This window comes from Plectropomus leopardus, chromosome 16, assembly GCF_008729295.1.
Source record: "Plectropomus leopardus isolate mb chromosome 16, YSFRI_Pleo_2.0, whole genome shotgun sequence".
Taxonomy (NCBI): Eukaryota; Metazoa; Chordata; class Actinopteri; order Perciformes; family Serranidae; genus Plectropomus; species Plectropomus leopardus.
The window spans coordinates 11,295,743-11,313,798 of record NC_056478.1 but is presented as its reverse complement, the minus strand read 5'-3'; the positions used below and the strand labels follow the sequence as shown (position 1 = coordinate 11,313,798).

Genomic DNA, 18,056 nt, shown 5'->3' with positions numbered 1-18,056 from the left:
CTGCCATGACTGGAAAAAATATATCTCAATGCCTTAATGGCATTAATATGTGAACCTTGGAGAATCTTTATGAAATATTAATTAGAGTCGTAGTTTTGACTCCCAGAATAGCTATAACTCATAGGCTTCTGAAGTGTGAATGTTATCATTGGAAACGGTGTACATGTGTAGAATTATTTAAGTAAAGTGGGTGCTGGGTTTTTACATTTTTTATTATGTTAGGACTGAATGATTAAATGATCTCCATTGAGATCCATTTTTTCAAGCCACTAGCCAGAATAAATGCTAGCATTGTACGTTTCTGCAAACGTTGGATATGTTTAATATGTACGTTTCATATGTAGTGGATATGTTGAAACTTTATGCATTATTACTGATCAGTTTTTAATGTTAAGTTGTGACAAAGCTGTGGTTAACGTGGTTGTTAAAAATACCTGGTCTTGGTACACTAACATGACCGGAAATGTCTCAACATCTTCTTAAAATACTCAGTTTTTTCACGACTAACATGGCTGGAAATGTCTCAGTGTTTTGTCAAAAATTGGTTTTGTTACCAAAAACGCAGCTGGAAATGTTCTTTCGTGTTGTTATGAAATATTGTTTGGTCGTTGCAAACACTGCTGGGAATGTCTCAATGTTTCTTTAAAAATACCTAATCAGTGTGATCACCAAGAACAGGTTCTGTGTGTCTGAGCAAACATGGGTTTGTAAGGGCTGACCCACTAGGCGAGTTTCCATTTACAGATTTGCGCAAAAATCAAGCAGTATTTTCGAAATGTCAATAAAAAACAATTGCAAGGTGACTGCGTTTCTATTGAGTGATGTTATGCAAATTCTCCTCTTAAGATAACATCCCAAGCATGGCAATGATGTTCATAACACCAGCGGGTTTATTTCTATTGCAACAACCAAGCTAACCGTCATTATTTCCAGTCGAAGGCGACATAGGCGTGTTGTACGAGCGATAATGGAAAGGCAAGCCTCCTATACGTGGAAGCAGCCACATGATTTCACAAAGGAATTGTGGATTCAAAACTTCTCTATGATCCCCTCAACTTTTGAAGAGTTATGCGATGCAGTAACACCTCTTGTAGCACCTGCTGCGTCACGCCGGAAGGATCCAGTTCTGAAAAAAGTGTTTTTATTGCAGTTTTGCGAAATATGGCTTTTTCAAACTGCCTGAAATTTGACCTCATGCGAGCATAAAAACGTATTTGCGATAAATGGGAGTTTTTTTCAAAAATGATGCGTTTCCATTAGGCGTATTTTATATTTGCAGTTTCAGTTTGCACAATTTTACAAATAATGGAAACCTGCCTACTTGTTACAGTTTAACTGCAGGGCATCTTGGCTGTGCTTCGGTTTAATGTGCTGCTCATGTAACTGCAACAGGGCCGACTGTTTCCTGTTACACCTTTACTGTCTATAAAGGCATAAAATGCCCAAATACTTACAAAAAACTTTTCTCTGGTTTATTTGTTTTAACCTTGTTGCAACCAATTTTAGACTAAACTAACTGAAAAGAAACAAATATATTTTACTCTAAGAGATTTGTTTTATTTTGTTTTATTTTTTATTTCTTACCCTTTTTCGTAGATTGCAGGTGAGGATGAGGTTGCGGGAGAACGTGTTGGCAAATGCGGTGTAAAACTCCAGCACCCTCATGAGAGCGTCTCTCCTGATGACGTGCAGATCGCAGTAAGTCAAAGCTCGGACATTTGCACAGGCGCGGGCCATCGTGGTCTCTTTCCAGAACACGTCTCCAAACACATCACCTTTACCTGGATGGATCAGACATGATTACTGTGTTTATAACAGGCAGAAAGTGTTGACTGGGAACACAGTGACATAAAAGTAAACAGGACTTGTTGAAGTACAGCACAAAGAGAGCTTTCAATGAATGAGAAAATATTCCCAAAATAGGTTAAGGAAAACATTCAGGGCTGGATCACAGATGCATCTATGAACTGAGACAACCTTTGCTCTTGTTTTATCTATATCAACCAGCCCAGATAAAACTTGACCGGGTCTCTTTCATAATGTTGCGTTAGATTACCTAGTATTGCTATGACCTCATCATCCTGGATGACTTCTAGCGAACCGGAGACTACAAAGCAGAGGGTGTCGACACTCTCTCCAATATGAAAGATGAGGTCTCCAGGTGCACAGTGTGTGGTCTGAAACTCCACAGCTAGAGAGCGCAGGCAGCCGTCGCTGGCCAGACGAAACGCCGGGTGGTCGTTGAACACCTGCCTGTTGAGGTGGACGCAGATGTCTGCCCGCATGTCTTTAGGACAAATTGAGAGAACCTGAGAGAGATCAGAGCAGTTAATATTCACTAAAGGAATATCTCACCCCACAAAAGACAATTTTAATATTGAATACTCGTCCCATGTTATTTTATGAAGAAAGCTTTGTATATTCTTGTATGCCTCAGATGAACGAAGAATCCAAAAACAGAAATTCTTCATGAACTGAAGTCATATGGGTCAACAGCAGAGTATGTCAAATCACTTGTTTACAAACTCTTACACAGCTCATGCAGTATAGTCTCATTCATCCGGTCTTATACTCAGCATTTTCCAAACAGACAGCACTTTTCGACAGGGAACTAAACTAAAAGGGAAAGTTATCCATGCTGTCTTCAAAGAATGACAAAAAAAGCAGTCATTTTACCTTACTGAACACAGGAGCTGCTGGTTTACCACTGCCTCAATCAGGTAGTCTGTTTGTTATTGTGTTATTTAGTCTAACCAGAACTAACCCTTAAAAAACACCAAAGTCATACAATAACTTAAACAAAATTGGTGATCGAGGCAGTGGTAGTCCAGCAGCTCCTGTATTCAGTGAAGTGAAATGACTGTTTTTGTTAATGTAGTCTGGCTGTAGAGAGCGCATAGATGAGTTTTACTTTTAGTGCAGTTCCACTTCCCAGTCACAAAGGGCTGCTGTTTGGGAAGTACTGAGCATACGACTGGATAAATGAGACTTAGACTACACTCAGCGAGTTGTGTGGGAGTTTGTAAACCGATGTTTTGATGTGGTTTTAGTGTTGTTAAATTCGGACCCCTGTGACTTCAATTCGTCAAGAATTTTGTCTGTTTTTGGATTCTTCTTTCACCTAAGTTATGCAAAAAACATTTTTCTCATGAATTAAATGTAACTAGGGGTGAGTAACTGATAGGGAACATGCATTTGCTATGCATCAGATATACTTGTTTGTGGTTAACATTTTCCCAGCAGTCCAAACAGAAGTAATAATTTTCAAAAAGGTAAAAAAATATGCCCTTATCCATGGGTAGGATGTGACATAAAAACATCCAATCTGGCACTTGAGACTGAAGTCTCAAGCTGAGGGTTAAAAACAACAAGCTTTTAATAAATGTGGGCTCGTAGGTTATAAAATTACACCAACACAGACTTGCCTTCTTCAAGGTGTTTTTCATTTCTTTTTAAAATGACTTATAAGATTATTAAACTGTCAATCTGCTGTTGTTTGGCCGTAGCTCAGCAAAATATCACTAATGCTCTATGGTTATGAATAGTCTTGCATCCCTTTTCAAACGTGCATGAGGTCCAGCAGTTGCATTGAACTCTAAGTGTCAATGAGTGCACTTAATGATCTGCTGTAATCTTTTGTCCAAACCTGTCGACCCTGCCCTTACATTTTTTATGATCATGGTTAAAATGATAGCAGTTTTTCTGTTTTACAGCCATTGTCAGAGAGATGCATCAGTTTATCTTTGGACTTAAAGCACAAACGTGCACGACTGCGCTCTATCCAATCAGTACAATGAGATAACTGAATAGGAATACACTATTTCCATTAAATAAGAATTTAATTATAATACATATTCAGTGCACTATGAATTGAAGGTGTTGTGGTAAGAACGAGAGGTTTTTGTTCTTTACTAAGGCAGGACATTTCATAAACTCCTACCACTAACAATAACAATAATGATACCTTATCTGTGTCAATGCCCTTAGACATGGCCCAGGTGGAGACGATAAAGTCCATGACCCTTTCACTTAGACCTTTAGGAACCTGATAGAGCTTCAGGAAGTCGCGCACGTTGTTGAGCATCTCGTGGTAGCGGTTTGTATTGGTGTACATCTGCTGGAAGATGGTGGTAACATTTCCAAAGATGGTTGCATAAAGCAGCGCTGAAATAAAAGATGAAGAGCAAAGTCAGGCACAAAGCAGCCGTACATACACTGACGGACATGCAGGACTGATTTATTCAACAGCACGACAAGGGAAGATGTTTTATCCTAGGAAATCATTTGGGATCTTCAGGAGTTTGGTTCACATGAAGGTCAAAGAAGTCAAAGAATGTTTGCTATTGATAGGATTTGTATTCCAAACTATATTCCAGTATTTAACCTTCAAGTTTGGGAGAAATTATTAGGTAAATTATTAGATTTCACACGTTTAAACGTAAATTAAGGGATTAAAATCGCCCATGTTGCCCATGGTTTCGCTTCACCAGTACTGCACATTGCATATGCTGCGCATGACGTCATACTACTGCTAGATCAGTAAAAACATGTTGTCGCAGTCAGCAGTGTGGGCTTCAGGATAGACTTTATGTTCTATGAAAGCGTGTTTTTTTTTAGCACCAAAGTCTACTATCTATCTGCATTTGTCAGTGTTTTATCTGCAGCCTAAGCAGCTGTAGGCTTTTGGTTGTATAAAAGCTTTTTTATATTTTTATTGAGTGATATAATTTACTGTTACTCTGATTTGACAGATTGTCAGAGCATTTCATTTGAAAAAAATAAAATAAAAAAAGGATGTTTTTGAACACATTTAAGGCTTTTTTCACTCCCTAATCCACTAAAATATCCTATCTTTTTTTTTTTAACATCAATTAACCTCCATGAAAATCAGATCAAAAATACCTTAATATGTAACAGTCCCCTGATTTATTCATTTGTCTCCCTGACTGAACTAATATCTTTTTCATAAAGTTTATGTTAAGGGTTGCGCAATTCTAAGGATTTGTTACTTTAAAAAAATGAAATTTATTATTTATTTATTTTCTCATCAAAATCACATCAAATTTGCCTTCATTTGAGTCATTGTTAATGAGTTCATCAATACAACTGTAGCCCTACAAAGCCTGACACATGCAATTCTTATAAAATTCATAAAGTATTTTGAACGCTGTGGCAGAAAAAAAACGAGATTATGCAACTTCAATTTGCATATATGATTTTCTGTTTGTAACATTGAGCAGTGGATTGAACGTTTATAATGTAATTCATAATGTGCATTTCCTCAGGAGGAGTTCTGTGCTGCAGTGACCTCAAAGAGTCAGTCAGTATCTCTTATTGTGAGGTTTTACCCACTCAAGAGGAAAGACTCGTCTCCAGTTGCCACAGCAGGATCACAGAGGTTAAGATACATATCCAACGTGATGGCTCATTGTCTTTTTACTACACTCAAGCCTTCAGGCAAACTTTCCCTTTCTTATTCTCCTCTCGCATAATTACTGTATCTGTAGCAGGAGATTTATCGGCCGTAATTGAACCCGACACCGCAGTGTGACTGAGTGATCTTTGTGCTGGAAACACCACCAGAGTAATGGGTGTTTAGTTTTGGAAGTGCAGACCTTGAAGCGTGGCTGTCAGTTCGTGTCTCCCTCACTGTTTTTTATTGCATCACTTTACATGCTGTTTTAGAGGAGCGGGCCAAAGGTTAGAGGAGGAAGGCGAGTCATGACGGAGGAACTGTAAGCAAAGGCTGACAGTGGATGCAGTGACACTGAAGGTGAAGCTATTACTGTAACTGCAGCGGTTGATAAGAATTATTCAGACACCTGTGTAAAAATAGATTTCTATTTTTATGAAGAGGTGCATGAGGTGAAAATCCAGTTGGTTTGACTTATTAATTTTGAAAGAATACTTAACAGAAGACGTTTTGGCTAAATGAGATTAGGTGAATTTAACATTGACCACCTGCTTAATTAATGTAAAGTCAGAAATGTGACACTGAAAAAACTACCAAGGCAGTGCAGATAGTTTAGAAGCCAGTATTACAATAATATTAGTATATACAATAATGTCTAAAACTCTGCATCACTTGTGAGTTCATGTTACACAACTTTCTACATTATAAGCTTGATCAGATTTACAGTTCTTGTACAAAACTGCAAATTGAAACTATAAAAAAAACACAGAATATAAAAAATACAGTGTTGTGTTTGTTGAGATAATGGATTTTTATCAAGACCAACTTACTAAGTTTACCGTATTAAAATAGTTGTGTCCCCAGTATTTTTGCAATAAGCATCAGTGACAGAGACAACATTTATTCCTTCAGTTTTTGGATAAGGCTGTATTTTCAAAATGAAAGCACAGTTGATAACTGGGGATGTAGCGATAAACCTATCTGGATCAGTATATCAATTTACTAATATACAATCCAACATTTTTGATGCAGAGTGAACAAATCAATACATATAGTAATCTTTAAGATGTACCTTTATTTTGAAATCCCCATGGCGTTCTGTGACACCATTTCTGTCCAAGCACACCTTCCTAAACATTCAAACAGAGCTAGCGGCCTAGCACCAGGTAGACCATGCTAGGCAGCCAAGTAATATAATAAGTATATATACTGATATCGTTTCACATCGATCATCGACCCCTTAATGGAATTGAATCAAAACTGGCTTTATGATATCAGCAAATATTGTATTGTTTTCCAGAAAAAAATTATTGTATCATGCTGAAACTTGGGATGTACATCCATAAAGGTAACAGGTTTACCAATAAGGCTATATTGTCAAAATAACAGCCACTGGATAGTAATATTAGTTTACCAGGGTGGCTAACAATGCTGAATTTTCAAAATAAAGGGCCCCTAGTCGTTAATATAATCACATAAAAAGCTTCATATTTTAAATACTTGTCACGAATAGAAAAACATTCATTAAATCTTCAATCTGCTCCACGTTGAATTTCTACTTTTGTCCATTTTATCCACAGAATTGATGTAAGCTTTGAACAGGTCACAAAGTAATTATATTTCTCCCATACATGTTTTCAGTCGGCAAGTACCACTACATACTTTCAGCTATTGAATGTATTTAACTTTTATTTTCTACAGTTTATGCTTTTTAAGGTACAAAGCATTTCTACTTTCAGCCTTTTACGTAATTAATTTTAGCTTCCACCTTTGACAATATTACAGTTCAGCTTCCATCTTTTTTCGTAAGTATTTCAGCTTAGCTGCTTTATGTAATGAGGTTCAGCTTTCAACTCTGCCAGTTTTACAATTAATTTTCCAGGTTTTTAAGCAGTGCAGTCCAGTGTATTTGCACTGTAGGTTCTTGTATTTTTAGCAATACTTTCCAATTTCAGCTGTCAGCATTCATACGCATTTTCTGCAGGAAATGCATTTTCTATTTTAAAGCAGGGAAAAGGGCCTGAATAATTTCAGTATGAGTGAATTAACACATAGACAATGCTTTTCTGATTATCAACCTTCAGACAGACCCCCATAGAGCAGGCTGTGATGAGCGCTGAACATGTCACCTTTTATTATCAACAAAGCCGAGTCCTAAACTCTCCCCAGTGATTCACGCACTGAGGCTGCATCCTAATGTGTTTTACACGACCAGAGTCAAGTGAGCCTGTAAACGGCTTAATACTGCTGAGTGTAGAGAATCATTTATGTATTCAAAAGTAACTGAAATTAGATACAAAATAAGAGTAAAAATGACACATGTGAGTGCATGTGTCTATATGAGAGTTACATGCTGTTTTGTGTTGCTGCCTTTTGATTGTGATAAATGATGAAGACTACACATCATAAACGATTAAACTGGCATACAACCGTGTCGATCTCTGCTACACCACAAACTTATCCATAAGAAGCGGCTCTATGGTGATCATAGTGAGCTTGAATTTTGCTTTGCATCTGTGCAGAAACCTGCACATCCCCACCATATGTTTCTTTACTGGCAGCTGGCAGACAACCAGCCGGATTGTGGAGCACATTATCATGTCTAGCACGCAAGTAAATGCATCCAGATTGTTTCTGCTCCTGCAAGGTTGTACTGGCGTATTATGAACGGATGAACGCGTGAATGGAATGGTAACGACTTCAAAGGACGTACATATGTCTGCTGTAGAGGGATTGGCAGATTTTAAAGTAGCTAATGCTGTACAGCTGTTGTTTTACTGGCATATCAGTTCCCACCTCCAGATGCTTATATCACTATAACAAGTGGCGGATAACCATGTTGTAAAGGCAGCCGTCATTATTACAGTAATCACTTTGTTTAGCTAGTTAGCTTGCTAGGTTATCCATTGCTAAACATTGGCCCATGAGATTATAAAACTCTGTTTCATGTTCATTTTAAATTATTTGAATTAATTTTATATTTGGCATATTACAGTTGCTACCATGTTAAATGTACAACAAGCAACTGGCTTGAACATCGACTTAAAGGGGCAGTTCACACATAGATCAAAAATATAGATTTTCCCTCTTACCTGTAGTGCTGTTTATCAATTTAGATTATTTTGGTGTGAGTTGCTGAGAGTGGGAGATCTTGGTTGCAGAGATTTCAAAAAAATAGAGCTAAATAGCATTCAGCTTGTGGTGCTCAAAGCTCCCAAAAATTAATGTGAATCAAATGTCACTGTGTTATTTTTTTGGCACTTTGGGCACCACAAGCTGAGTGCCATCTTCTTTCATCATGTTGGAGAGAAGGCAGACATCTGAACAGCCAATATCTCCAACACTTAGCAACTCACACCAAAACAATATAGCTTGATAAAAAACACTACAGTTAAGAGGGAAATGATGTATTTTGATTTTTGGGTGAACTGTCCCTTTAAATGCCAAGCGCAACTAAAATACCAATGTCCAAATTGGTCTATGTCATGGGAAAGTTGTATCTGTCAGTGAAACATGAGTGATTTGCCATTTTTCTAGCCTTGTCTTGTTTTAATCTCAAGTGTTTCAGCGCATGTTGCCCACATACTGTTTCCTCCTGTAACAACAGTGGAGCTGCTGTTCTTTTGTCCTCTGTTCAGATTTATTCGTACTGTCAAGGTTGTACTGTATGTCCATTGAAGAAGAAAAAAAACGGTCACTTTGATTTAAGCTGTTTTGAAAAGCTTCACTTGGATTTCACTTGACAAACTGACCACTGGCAATTGATAAATTTAGTTTCATCAGAGTTTTGGAAGAACACAGGAAATATTGGAGGCCTTAAAGTGTTTAAGCCATTTAAACGTGTGTAAACACGTGATAAAAGAGCTGTGTGTATTTGTATTAGACGGCTTTGTGACTCCATTTACTGCCCCATTAACCACCACTCATACCAAGAACAGTAATCATAGAGTGATGTTATTTGTTATGTAATATTTAACTTGTTTTCTGGTTTGTAGATTTTCTGAAATGTTTGGATCACAGTGCTCAATTTTTGGAAAGTGATCGAGTACTTACAGCCCACCATCATCATAGCCACGGAGAAAATCTTCTCGCCATCTGTAGCCGGAGCGATGTTTCCAAATCCGATGGTGGTGAGACTTGTCATGGTGAAGTAGAGAGAAGAAATGTACAGCGTGTCCTTGTTGGGACCTCCCTCCCACTTTCCTGTACCACTGGCGTTATAGCGGTAAGGTGTTCCAATGCTCAGCGCCAACTGGTAGAGCCAACTGTCAGTCTTAATGGTGTTGGTGGTCTCGTCGATGACCTCATAGTCCCCGATGCTGTACCAGATGCAGGCCAGCCAGTGGGCCACCAGACCAAAGACACACACCAGCAGAACCAGAACAGCTGCTCCGTACTCCAGGTAGTGGTCCAACTTCCGGGCTACTCGGCCCAGTCGCAGCAGACGAATGACCTTCAGGGAGCTGAACAAGCTGCTGAGACCCTGCAGTGAGTGATGGGAGGAAGATGTGAGTCAAACAGCAAATATTTTGATTATTTACGCATTTAAGATTTTCATATTTTAATATATTATGGGTTTTGTAATCTTCTATGATTATAAAACTGAATATATTTTGGTTTTAAACTGTTGGCGACACAAAACAAGCTATTTTAATATTTTGACTTGCGTTTTTGGAACTTGTGATTATGGACCACACGCTTATTTCATATTCATTGATAATGAAAATAACCACAAGTGTTGGTTGAAGACTTTTCGTGTGTTGAGGTGCAACCTTTTGGCCAACGTGACACAAAAATGCAAAAATACTCACATATGAATATTTCACATCACACCATTCAGCGGCAGTAATGCAAATTTGTGACAACTACAGGGATCCTGTTGATCTACTGCAGTCTGTCTGAACTAAGCTGTTGTGTAGGTTGATGCCTTTATTTCTGTTGTGAAAACTCCACAAAATCAACCTTGTTTAGAAACCAAAAAATTACTTATGAAAGTACTAAAAACGCTCACAAAACATTTTGCCTGCAGTGTGTAACAAAGTTACAGTTAAAGTTAAACACTAGTACCTGTATTTCTGATCTGCATCTGATCTCTTTTTTTTTCATATTTAGGACTCGCTTATTTTGTCTGTCTGTTGTTTGGTGCTGAACGGGTGATAGTTCTTTGTTGATTCATCACTACAACGTAATTTAACATTAAATTTAGTCATCTATTGTTGGTATAGAAAACTATTGCTTGTAGCAGCTTTAAAAGAAAAAAAGGCATGCATTTCCTTACTGGGAGTACAGAGTCTTCTGTTCGTGTGGTATTCCTGTGGAAAACTGAAGAGTCACGGAGATGACTCGCTCGAGAAGCAGATGTGATGACATCCTTCACAGAAACAGTTGATCAGAAAAACTTTATTTATTTATATACAGTGTTTACTACCAACATGTTTGGCATCTTGGCATAAAGAAGTAAAGTTCACTCACCTCGTCTACATGTTCAAAGGCGTTGATGATGTCATAGGGCAGACAGGACAGCAGGTCGATGACGAACCACGTCTTCAGGTAATTCATTCGTATGAGCTTGGCGTCTGAAATGACCTCTCCAGCAGGACCCACAAAGGTAGTGTGAAAGTTGAGCACAATGTCGACCAGAAAGATGACGTCTACAACACTGTCCAGCACCAGCCAGGCCAAATTGTTCTGCTTTGTCTTAAAGGAGACGTTGTAGGGCACCATGATGGCGGTGTAGAAGGTGAGGATGAGGATGACCCAGTCCCAGGTGGTCTTGAAGGTGCAGTAGTGGAGGATGATGTGTGGAGGGGTCTTGGGGGCCTCCTGTTTGTACTGAGGGAGGATGTCTGATCCCAGCTGGAGAGCCTTTTGTTAAGAGGGAACATTTACCATTGTGAGCGCAGAATTACATGTAGAGTGCAACAAGAAACGGTCTCATCACAAATCCTTCCAGATGTGGCAGTGTATCTTTTGAAATTTACTTAAAAATACTAAACAATTTCAGGATAGATTTCTCCTTTAAACTGAACTATATGAATTTCTTGATTGGAAAATGTTTTTACAGACTCTAGATCTTCTGTCTTTAAGGCACATTGTTGATTTAACTTGAAATATTTTTAAGTAGATACCTAGCATTGAAAAAAAAAAACTCTTTTTAGACCTGGATGCTGCTCACCTCAGCCAGTCTGGAGGGCTTATGGCTGACCTCAGTCTTGCTCAGCGGTGCTATCTGCTGCACCAGGTTGCGATTGTTGGTCAATGCCCTTGTCAGTCTGGCAAACTTCGGCCATCCTTCTCAAAGACAAAAAGACAGACAATGTTACGCAGGCATGCAGCATAAATACTAATTTTCATACAAAATTACCCACATTTTAAGGAATACTTCACCCACAAAGTGATCCTTTGTATATTAACACTGTGTTGCGTTGAATTTGTGATGAAAACTTTTTTCTCGCAGGCTTTCACAGTGGATAGAGAATCCAAACTCAGAGAAAATTCTTGATGAATTGGAGTAAAAGGGTGCCGCATTCAACAACAGCAAAACTATATCTAAACATCTGTTTACAAACTCTCACACAACTCATGCAGTATAATCCAAGTCTCATTTATCCAATCATATCACAGATATGCTCAGTACTTCCCAAGCATTCAGCTCTGTCTGATGTGGAACTGAACTGAAAGTAAAACTTATCTACGCTCTTCCAAAACATGTGCATTTCTGCTTATTATTCAAAACACATGCATTTGAGCTCTGCTTATGCATTCTGTTGGGAATACTTCAAACACATGTGCTGGCCAGAAGTACTACTTGTCTGTGCATGAAAATGTCCGATCAAGGCTGATCAGATTGATCGATGAGAGAAGAAGCAGAGTGCGGAGTGAGTGAATGCAAACTTTTAGACACAGCACAATGAATGGCTAAGTATCACTTTCACTGCACGTGGCGTTATGCAGCTCCGTCTGTGACAACAGTACGACCTAGATTATACTGCATGAGCTGTGTGAGAGTTTGTAAACAGATGTTTTGATATAGTTTTGCTAGTTTCTGTTTTTGGATTCTTAGATCACCATAGAGACATGCAAGAAAAATGTTTTCTCCACAAATTCAATGTAAAACGGGGTGGGTAATTGATATACAAGTATACCTTTAAATTTCTTTTGCAAAGAATGTTTTCTGTGACAGTGGACAATGCAGAACAGTAACTTTTTAATATCACCGATAGCAGTATAATGTTAATTCTCTTTGTGAAGAAAATACTTTAGGACTACATTATATAAATTTAAATAAAGAGTTTCCTACTTGTTGGAAAATTCTTTGTTTCCTCCAGCATTTAATGTTGAGGCTGGAGGGAAGAGTCAAGTTTATAAGATACCTTCAGTTTAGGAAGAATGTCATTTTTCCACTTGATGCGATTGTGCATGAATGCATCATCCTGGCAAACTAACTACATTTGTATGCAGAAAAAAAAAGAAAAAAGCTACAAAATGTATTCTAGTAATATGCCTTAATACTGTCAACTGTTTAGTATTTTAGATCACCCAAATACATTCTATACATGTATGTTACTGAACCTAAACTAATGAAACTAATCTGTTATTAAAAATATAATATGATTCAGCAACCCAAATATAATGATAATATGATAGCACATGTACGGTATGCTGAGCAGGACTTGGCAGTGTTTAAATCTTCAGTGTAAAAAAAGTCTAATTTTGTCAGCTGGCAATGTTTGTGTTAAAAGGGACTGATTTTTTTTCATTTCCTCTGTTTATAGTTAGTATTTTCATACATTTACCATCCCCATGTGTCTTTTGTTTCTGCTTGATGTATGTAACCATCTTAGTGGCACACTTAATCCCCTGGGACATGGCACCCACAGAGACCACTGTTCACTGACCCGCACACACAACACCTGGACAGTTGTATGTAACATACCAGGAAACAAACGTCTGCTAAGTCACAGCCACTCATGTGTGTTAAAGACATTGGCTGCCCTGCTGCACCCTCGGTTAAAATTGAGCTTTGACAACAAAAGCTGGACCTTTAAGAGGCATTCACTCAATAGTCATTTAGTCTGAAATTGTAAATGTTCTAACCCTTTTACTGTGAGGGGAAAAAAACATTAAAATGGAACTTAGTTTACAATGAAATACTGAATGCAGTCAGCTTGAAACCATTTGGTCTAGATCCACAAACAGGCACCGTCTCACCTTTAGTTGCTTCATCTTCAATCGGCTGTTTGAAGAGGGTAATGTCTCTGAAGGTACAGAGGAAAAGCACCACCTTGTTGTTCTCATTTCTGATTGGAGCTACCTGCATGTAGAGCCATATCGGTGTTCCTGCGGGAAACAATTGAAATGATAGTTGTGAGAGAGCACAAATGGGAAATGGCACCTAAACATTTGGGATAAATTAGTGAATGTCATCATGATAACTTCAACCCGTTGTTTGTGCTACAGAAAAGGTCAGAGGATCACCAAAGTCACTTATAATTATCCTCAGGGCACCATAGATATCTGTACAAAAAATGTTTGCACATCTGTACATACATATTTATTTACATTCTTGCTATGCATATACACTTTACTGCCATATGTTACTGTTTAGATTCTGCATGTTGATGCAGCTGCTGATTTATGTCATTTTATTTAAGATTTTATTCACGTTTTTTAATTCTTAATAACCTTATATCTTAGAATCTCTTTTTACTTCTTCATGTGAGATATTTTAATTACATTTTTTTTTAGACATATTGAAATTGCATTGTTGGGCAGAGTGTGAGTTTTGCTATAGTAACAACTGCTCTTGTAATTGCACATTTCACAATAAATGACTGTGAACTTTGAACTCAATGTGAGTAAAATCATAGAGCTTGATAGTGAGTGATAGTGAGTAGATTGAGCTTAATGGTGATACTTACTGTTCTTTGTGTAGAGCAGCACCTCATAGAAATTGGACTCATAGTTTTCAAAGGTCTGTCTGATTTTTTCTATTGTCTTCTTATCAGTCAGGTCACCATACATGAAACTGCAAAAGAGTGAGTGTGTCGTTAGCTAATCATATGAAAAAAAGGCAGAGGATTGAAACTAAAACAAGTTTTTAAAAATATATATATTGTAGTTGCTGCACATCAGTAGATATTCTTTCTACAGGATTGGATTATATATATGAAGATCGGATCAGATTTTAGGGTGCCTTATAACATCTGGTGAGGGACAACAGATGAAAAACAGCCATGGTGTCAACATCTGGTTTGTTTACAGTTTTTTTTTCTTCTATTTTTGCATCTGCACTAACAATAGCCATGGCCCGAGGCGTTACATTCTCGGTTTGTCCATCCATCCATTCTTTTGTCATGAACACAACGCCCTGAGGGAAGTTCCTCAAATTTGGCCTGGCCTCAAATGATGTACTGATTAGATCTTGGTGATCAAAAGTCAAGGTCACTGTGACCTTACAAAACATGTTTCTGGCCATAACTCAAGAATTCATTCACTAATTATGACAAAATTTCACACAAATGGATTTAATGATAAAGAAATAGTGTTTTTCATCCAAAAGTTCAAAAGGTCAACACCGTTATGGTTACAACGTTATGCAAAACACTTTTCTGGCCCTTATTCAATGCCATAATTCAGGAACAGACGGGAGGACATTTGGTCAGATGCTGAATTGGTGACGCTGATCTTGAAACTCTGCTGAGATCCTCTGTGCTGCCGGGGGGGAGATGTGTGTCAAGCATCCACGTTTTCACAGACATGGATGTAAACTCTAAGTGTAACGTGACTGGTTCACAGAGGCATAAAACCGCGAGGCGGTTTTTCTAGTTTTTCCGCTGTTGATCAATGATCAATGAGCCTGTCAAATAAACGAATATGATTAATAAATCATCGCTCACCGAATAAACACTCAAATTCAATTAGGGTTGCAACGGTATGACATTTTCGTGGTACAATAACTGTCTCAGAAAATATTCCGGTATTATGTTATTATGGAATTATTATTATTATCAGTCAGAATGACCCTTAAAGGAATGAAAATAGAAGGGTTAGTTTTGGTTGAACAAATATTTTGTCACCATGATTAAGACTTGAAACTATGTATTTCTAATGGAAAAGTCTCCCTTTTGAAAATAACAAAAAATAAAGGTGAGATTCTCCTATTCTTCTAGTTACATTTTTCCCAATACCGTAGATAAGTGTGCATGGTATGAAAATCGATAACTTTTATATCACGGTATACCTTAAAACCAGTATACTGCTGCAACCTACGTAAAAAATAAAAAGCATCTGCTTAATGCAATTTGCGCAATACTCACTAATGGAGGCTTTTATGGTCAGAGACGTTCAAGTATCAACATGAAAGACATGAGCAAAACACCTGTGCCATTAGACGACATAAAGCCAACTTATATATATTTCTTAAAATATAAACCACCCCACTCTATTTTCACATTCAGGCTGTTACACAACAGCACATAAAAAGCATCTTACTTGCACGAACTGCTCCTGTGCATAACTTCAGCTCTGTGGTATCCAGACAGTTTGCAGAATCCATCGTTGCTGTAAACGACCGGCCACTCCAAGATCTGTGCATTTCCCAACAGGAAACTGGTTTCTGCAGCAAAACAGAAGAATACAGCAGTCTGAAACAAAACTGGTCATCAATAACAACACACCTGCAAACTAGAGTGCACCTGTTGGTTAACTTTTCAGGTGCTTTGTCAGCTGAGGCATCATTACTTTCAGCAGCATGTACAGTACATGAATTTGTACTTAAAATATTGCAGGTAATCCAATAAAGCAACTTTTCCACTACTGACACTCTTTAAATAAATGTATATAATGGAAACAAGATCATCACTATTTCAAGCAGCGGTTAACAGTGCTAATCAGACAAGTCACTGGGCAGAAATAGTTGTTGATAAAATGTTTATGTTCCACCCTTAATGTGGATTAAATATGGATGAGGGAGCTGCAAAGTTCTCCATGGTTTGGGAGCTGCAGTCTCCAGAGAAAAGACTAGAGAACATTTTCTACATTTTACAGCCGATGTTAAAGCGGTCCGACTTAAAGCACTTGCATGTTTATCACTTGAATATCAGATGAGTTCAACTTAAAACAAATGCATCCATTGTATTTTTTAAATTATTGTCTATTGACTAAATTTGTCTCAATATACCACAGAGGTGACACGTTTAATCCGTGTTGCACTATCTTTCTTTATACTACAGTTTGACATTGTGCACTTAATCTTTACTAATAATGAAAACTGTCAATCTCCCACACAAACACTCAGCTCTCACTATCATGGGGAAGCTATTAGCTGCCCTGCAGACTGTGGATCCAAAAATTAATTTTTAATAATAGTATTATCTTCGTGGAAAAAACCCAACAAACACTAACAAATATTACTGCAAAACAATACACAAATGAGCCTTAGGACCTACAACAAATAAAATGCAATATGAGTGTCCATAAACACAATACATATTAAACATCATACACTAAAGGAAAATTAAAAAGGTTTTTATACAAAAAAATGCATGTTTGAATATTTACTCTCTCACTGTTTATGTTCATATAAATGAATTTTTTTTTTTTTTAATTTTTTTTTTTTTTTTAAATCATGTCCTTCAAAGCAGAAGAACGCAGACATGTCATTAGAAAGAATGGCCCCTAACTCATGATGTAAACATTTATTTATTAAACCTTTTATTTGACCCAGAAAAAAAACTCTTTCTAGGAGTGCCCTGGACAAAACACGCAGCAACATTAGTTACAGACAGACAACATATAACAAAAAAATAACAAAAAATATATATATATATATATATAGAACTAAACAATGTGAAACCCAAAAAGAACACAGAATCAAGTTACTACAAGAAAGGACTAACTAGTATGTATATATATGCTGTAAGAGTACCATAGAAATAAGAAAAAATAAAACAACAGCTAAGATACCCTGACACTGATGACGTACAAAAGTCCTGCAACAGTGCTTTGAAATAGAGGAACCAATGAGTGCAGCTTTAAGCTTTTCTGCAGAAGATTCCTTAAATAAATACAACATGAAATGGACAACATGTTTTAGTCTCATCTAAATCACTCAACTGTCTTTTTTTCCTCAGAGGAGTAAACCTGTTTCTGTAGCTAATGATAATGATAAATATATAAGGACATTTAAAAGTCATTACAATAGACTATATTAATGATTTTACCTAGGGGAAATTAGGACAAGACTTATTGCATAATTCATGTTGTATTGTTTGTTGTAAAAATGTGTAGATTGTAAGAAACTTAATGCTATTTTCCATTAAATGACACTGAAACAACAAATCTTCACTTCAGCATCCCATGCAGCCCTTGTGTGGTGCCTTGATTGACATGCCAAATTAACATCCCTTAATTCTTGTTTTCCCTTTCAGAGTAAAACTCACCGCTGGAGCGCCGGACTATATTTTCCAGAAAAGTGTTCTGCGGAGCCACCAGTCCTCTCTTGCCCCCATGCATTATGAGGGTTCAGGACAGAGACTCGGAGCCGCTCGGTGGTCCTGCTGATGTTAAATACCCGCTTCAGCTTTGTGCTGGACCGGAGCGCGGACCACAAGAGTCAAGGTCAACAGAGTTATGAGTTACT

The 18,056-nt window shown here is 37.6% G+C and overlaps 1 protein-coding gene and 1 long non-coding RNA gene across 2 annotated transcripts in view; one reads left to right on the top strand and one right to left on the bottom strand.

Moving 5' to 3' along the window:
• LOC121955397 overlaps positions 1-17,918 on the top strand; it is a 26,132-nt gene extending 8,214 nt beyond the window's left edge. Inside the window, exons 2-3 of the long non-coding RNA XR_006106630.1 lie at positions 1,597-1,698; positions 17,845-17,918. This is a non-coding gene — a long non-coding RNA (uncharacterized LOC121955397). The remainder of the gene's footprint in view (positions 1-1,596; positions 1,699-17,844) is intronic.
• The window catches only part of LOC121955394 (potassium voltage-gated channel subfamily H member 5-like), a 21,297-nt gene extending 3,241 nt beyond the window's left edge, over positions 1-18,056 (bottom strand). Inside the window, exons 1-11 of the mRNA XM_042503336.1 lie at positions 17,857-18,056; positions 15,908-16,031; positions 14,335-14,441; positions 13,625-13,753; positions 11,589-11,704; positions 10,886-11,278; positions 10,692-10,784; positions 9,467-9,896; positions 3,965-4,164; positions 2,057-2,309; positions 1,585-1,781 (exon numbers count right to left, since the gene is read on the bottom strand). Of these exons, the coding sequence (XP_042359270.1) occupies positions 1,585-1,781; positions 2,057-2,309; positions 3,965-4,164; positions 9,467-9,896; positions 10,692-10,784; positions 10,886-11,278; positions 11,589-11,704; positions 13,625-13,753; positions 14,335-14,441; positions 15,908-16,031; positions 17,857-17,929 (2,115 nt within the window). The 5' untranslated portion in view covers positions 17,930-18,056. The remainder of the gene's footprint in view (positions 1-1,584; positions 1,782-2,056; positions 2,310-3,964; positions 4,165-9,466; positions 9,897-10,691; positions 10,785-10,885; positions 11,279-11,588; positions 11,705-13,624; positions 13,754-14,334; positions 14,442-15,907; positions 16,032-17,856) is intronic.